A 5,799-nucleotide genomic window follows, 5' to 3' on the forward strand; every position below is an offset into this window, starting at 1 on the left:
CTTCACATCTTTGTAACTTGATCAACTTAAATCAACTAAAATCAAAGAAAGATGTTAATTCAATCTTGCCATGTGTGTCTATTACCATAAAAGAGGGCTAAAATACATGCTTATCCATATGAACTGCACCAACGCTCTTGACATGACATACTGCCCCTAAAGCATTTCAAAATTATTTGTAACATACAAGAAATAAGGAGCGCTGCACAGCTGCATGAATGCTTGTTGGAATTATTGCAAAATAATTTACTTTTGTGATTTTGTGAACAAGATAAAAAATCAATATAAATACACAAATCTATGTGTGAATGTACAAGAAAAAATAGAGTAAAACTTACATAGCAAATGAATGTAGAATGGTTGATATAAAACTGATCAAGACTAGTGTTTGACACTATGTCCTTAAGACATATTCACCCTTCACACTATTTTTTCAGTGATGTTTTGAGTCTCTTAGACGTCTACCTCTCAAGATGCAATGATCAACAACATGTAGAAAAGCACTACAATCTCTGTGCACAACGAATTGCACAATCTCTGATGCATACACTGAAAAGCATCTCTGGCACAAAATGCCACGAATAACTCTCTCTCTCTCTCTCTCTCTCTCTGAAGACTCTTATGAATGAATGAAAAAACTAAGTTTTTAAAATAAAATGAGGGATGCCTATTTATAGGCACACCACTCATTCAGAATAGGTGCAATTAATTGTGAATAAACATATTGTTACATAATTGCATTAGTTCAGAAAATGTGCAATAGTGAATAGACATATTATTACACACTCGTACCAGTTCAAAAAATGTGAAATAGCGAATAGACATATTGTTCCAAACTCGCACTAGTTCAGAAAAGGTGCAATAGTCAATAGACACACTGGTTTAGAATTAAGTACAGTTCGCACAAACAAACATTGAAATAAGCCCAACCCATTTGAGCCAGCATTTATGGAATCAATTTCTCATTCATACCTTAATTGAACAAAATAATGTTGTTCAATTATTTTGTGGTTTTATTAAAAAATAAAGGATAAATTACTTATTTGGTCCATAATCTTTAGGCTATATGTTAATTTAGTCCCTAGCGTTTCGAATGCATCAATTTAGTCCCCAACCTTTTGGTATTGGGTCAAAATGATTCCTGCCGTTAAGTGATAGATAGAAAATATTGACATGACCAATGTTAAAATAAAATATTATTTTTATGCTACATAGATTGCCACATAACTGCCACATCAGCATTAAATATTCTCTCTCCCTTTCCCTTTCATCTCTTCAGTGTCTCTGTACCTAAGGCCAGTACACACCCAGCACCCACCCAACCAAATCCCTCTCTCTCTCTCTCTCTCTCTCTCTCTCTCTCTCTCCCAGCTTCTCACCCCACCCATCAAATCCAAAAGCCCCCATAGCAAACTGATCCAAGAAAAACCAGACTATGTATTGGCCTTACACGAGTTTAACTCCATTAACTTCCGTAACCTATCATTGAACCTGCAGCTCTCCTATGATCCTATCCTTCTTCGTACTTGTATTATTTTGCCAAATTTGATTATTTTTCTAAGGAAATTAATGATGTTTGGTTCAACCTACAGTGGATGGTTCTTCGATAGCTTGGACCTTTTATCTTTTCTTAAAGAATTGAATGAGTTATCAATTAAATGTTTGTTTAGTAAACTCCAGTGGTCAGTGAAAACATCATGACTCAGTAATTAAATAACAAGGTTATCATTGAACATAAATGAAAATTACAAAAGAAGGATGAACTGTACATATCGCCAAATCGAAGCTCGTATTTTCGATGGCGTTTGGAGAGGGCTTCATGTGCAAAGTTGAAAATAGTTCTATGGGTCCAGAAATTACTGCAAAATTTTGCTATCCACAGTCCACACACTCTTAGATTTATTACTCAAGAATTATTGGCTTGGAATACTTAACATCAGTCAATAAAAAATTATAGTTTTCTACTCAGTATCAGCTTGTTACTCAAGTGAAAGGGAGAAAATATACGCTAGGATGCCTAGAGTGAATGTACGGGCTAACTATGGTCCGCGAACTAAAGAAGAGACGAGCCCGTTATTTACACAAGGCCTTACGTGGACGGACTTGATGTGGATGGAGGGAAGGAAGATGGGCTGGTTGGCCATGGGCCTGTTGGACCCCTTAGTGGGAACACTTTGGCCCATTCTCGTAAAGCCCTAAACAGAGTCCTTGCGCAACTTGGATTCTAGAATTTTCATGTATTGGTGAAGATCTTCCCTATAAGGAGAAGATCTATCCACCACGTTTCGGACTCTAAAAAAGATGATTTCTACAAGGAAAAGACTTGGATGCCAAGTCTAAGAGGAAAAACTTTCGACTACTATAAAAACCCCAATACTCTCACCAATAAAGGTACGCATTATCTACCCTCTCTAGCACTCTAGAGTTGTGAGAATACTTTCTGACTTAACTTTCGGAAGGTATTTGGCCGGCACCATACCGGTGCCCTTTGATAGGTTTTCTTCTTTGTATTGTGTAGGTTTACGTTCGAGCGCGAATGCATCATGTGACTCACTGGTGAATTTCTCAGTTTCATCAGTTGGCGCCGTCTGTGGGAAACTGAGAAGAAAGTAGTCAGATGTTGCTTCATCCCTGAGACAGAAGGGTTGCATGGTGCTCACTCGCTCGATGGCAACAACCAACGACATCCAAGGAGAGGAACTACCCACAACCGCACTCAAAAGACAGGTTCGGACTCTCAATGCGGCCGTGGAGCGCCTCACCAAACAAAATCATGACCTAGAAGAACAGTTGCGTCAAAGAAACACAGCACCCAACAATCGGAGGGAGGATCAGGAAGGTACCAGCGCCATGCAAAGAGACCGAGAAGGGCCTGAAGGGAGCAACGCCCCAAGAAGGCCAGAACGACAAAACACGAGCCTCCCATCCCTCATGGATGCGACTCCTCCGCCTATGTTCGCAGAGATGCAGGCGATGAAAGAACAGATGGAGGTCATGATGAACGCCTTAAAGGGGCGAGTGTCTAGCGACCTGGACGACCTAGTGAACCGGACTGACTCTCCATTCACCGGCCCCGTCAATTCCTTTCCCCTACCACACAAGTTCCAGATGCCACAGATAGAGAGTTATGATGGGGTCAAGGATCCCCTAGACCACCTGGAGACGTTCAAGACCTTGATGCATCTACAAGGGGTACCGGACGAAATCATGTGTAGGGCCTTCCCAACCACACTGAAGGGTCCCGCAAGAATTTGGTTCAGTCGGTTGACGCCAACTCCATCAGCACTTTCAAAGAATTGAGCGCTCAGTTCACCTCGCACTTTATAGGGGACACAGGTACACAGAAATCCACGGCATGCTTAATGAGCATCAGGTAGAGAGAGGACGAGATGTTAAGATCCTACATAACCCGCTTCAATAAGGAAGCGCTCTCTGATCAATGAAGCCGACGACAAATACTGGTGGCGGCTTTCACGAACGGGTTGCGCAAGGGCAAGTTTTTGTTTTCCCTAACAAAAACAACCCAAAACCATGTCAAGTACTCTACAGGGCCACTAAGTACTGAACGCGGAAGACGCGCTACTAGCACGGAGGAAAAGCCCAGGAAGAGGGAACGACAGGCGGACATGCGTCAGGATCAAGGGCAGAAAAGACCAAGGACAGGAGACAGAAGGGACGAAAGCGCCTAAGCCCCCGGGAGGAAGGTTCACAAGTTTCACCCCTCTAAACGCCCTGATTGGCCAAGTTTTGATGCCAATCAAAGACGGGGAACGCTGACGTTATTAGATAAATAAATTATGGATTATATTATATTACAAATAATTATATATTCCCACGCATCGCATGGGTCTGCGATTATTTGAAATATAAAACGTGAAAACTAAAATTACTTACAAATAAGAATTTTTGGAATGTGATTTTATTAATTTAATTTTTATTTTATTAACTTATTTAGTAACATATATACGATTTTTATTTATTTATTTGGGTGATAAGTGCTCTAGAATGCAAATTTGGAGAACTTGGCACTATTTTATCATAATTCATGATTGCCCCACCTATCTTTGTTTCATCTCTAACTCATTAACGTTGAAGTCACCTTATTAGAGATGACAAAATACATCATACCCAACCTATCTCGCCCCTTCCCCACACATGTTTTGCCTACCCTAAAAAGGGAATAGGGTACCCATGATCTAACCTCATTTCGCCCCATTGTTATCCCTAAATAACTCTGTACTCTCCTCCCTCTCAAAACTTCCAAATACGCTATAAGAGTATATGCATTAGAAAATGCAAAATAGAAAAATGTATCAATTTTACACATTTAAGCCTCAAAATCATCCACATCAGTTAAGCTAAAACTATGTAAATATATAAAGTTGTTATAGTAACTATATAAATTTACACTAACACTTTTCACTTTGCACTTAATTTTTTTTCCTCGACGTATCCCGAGGATGAAGGAAGAGGGTGGATGGTTGTTGTATGTGAACAAAGAAAAACAATTATAAAAAAATCAAGAAAAATTGATATTTTAATGTAATGTAGTGTAATTATAGATAATCTAATGTGAGGTATTTTGAAAAACAAGTATATAAAATAGAAAAATATGTTCTTATGCTAAAATAAACTGAATTTTTTGCACAAGCTGATTTGAATGCCAAGTTGACTGACCTTACTTTCACTTTTCCCCGGAAAATAAGACATGTTATAAACACACAAACAAAGACTATTAAGTATCCGTTTGGATTGAACTTATTGTTGCTGAAATTGAAAACTGAAAACTGAAAACACTGTAGCAAAATAATTTTTAAATGTGTAAATAGTACTGTGGGACCCATTTTTAATATTTTTTATTACATAAACAGTGCATCAACAGTATTTTTTGTCTCCTAAACAGTAAAATCATGTGATTTTACTGTTCACTTGCAGGGGGGAAAAAATAAATAAATAAATAAAACGAAAAACGCAAAACGTGGACTCAGCTTTCAGCTGAATCCAAACGCCCTCAAAGATACAAGAGTCTTCCCTCAACACAAGCCACAAAACGAGGAGGCTAGGCACTGGGAATACAACCGAAAACATCATAATCCAAGTTCCAGTTACTGTAAGCACACCTTGATCGGCAGAACAGGATCCTCTCAACTTCACTAGAAATAAAATCAATTTCACCATGAAGATTATATTAAGGTTCCTCTGTTTTGTCTTTAGTATTGCTCTTACATTTATGAATAAATATAAGCCATTAAATAATTGCATTTGTTGTTGTTTTATCGGACATACTGAAACAACCTGATGAGAATCAAATAGTGCCAAGTTCTCCATACGCAGTGGAGAACTGGAAGTGGAGGAAGAGTGATTCTAGAGATTTGAATTAGAAAACTAAGTACCTTAAAAGTCACCTTCCAAATAAAATAAAATAAAAGTTATCTTAGAAGTCTCCTATGTGATGTTGTATATGTTTTCTTTTTTTTCTTTTTTATAAAAAAAAAAATGTCAATAAATTTCCTCATAAGCCAAGCTTTTGTCCATTATTTGTTTTAGCTTGAAACTCTGATGATGGTGAGAAAATTCATCAAGGTTAAGATGTTTCATTACCAGGTACTTAGCCGTGCTAGATTTCCTCTCCTTTTTACCCTCACACTATTTGGCATTGCCATGATCTATATCATCTATACAGACAATATCATATATGATTCTTTTGAGTCTGGTAACAATGAAATTCCTAAGTTCTTGGAGGCACATGAGAGAGCTCAAGGACAACTAAGATCAAGCGTTGGTAACATGCAACTGCAA

The 5,799-nt window shown here is 38.2% G+C and overlaps 1 protein-coding gene across 1 annotated transcript in view; it reads right to left on the bottom strand.

Annotated features, from left to right (window-relative positions):
* The window catches only part of LOC136070942 (uncharacterized), a 5,883-nt gene extending 3,232 nt beyond the window's left edge, over positions 1-2,651 (bottom strand). The window contains exon 1 of the mRNA XM_065781614.1: positions 2,475-2,651. Within this exon, the coding sequence (XP_065637686.1) occupies positions 2,475-2,651 (177 nt within the window). The remainder of the gene's footprint in view (positions 1-2,474) is intronic.
* Between the last annotated feature and the right edge of the window lie 3,148 nt (positions 2,652-5,799).

The sequence above is a fragment of the Quercus suber genome, unplaced genomic scaffold, assembly GCF_002906115.3.
Source record: "Quercus suber isolate HL8 unplaced genomic scaffold, Cork oak 2.0 scaffold_273, whole genome shotgun sequence".
Classification (NCBI taxonomy): domain Eukaryota; kingdom Viridiplantae; phylum Streptophyta; class Magnoliopsida; order Fagales; family Fagaceae; genus Quercus; species Quercus suber.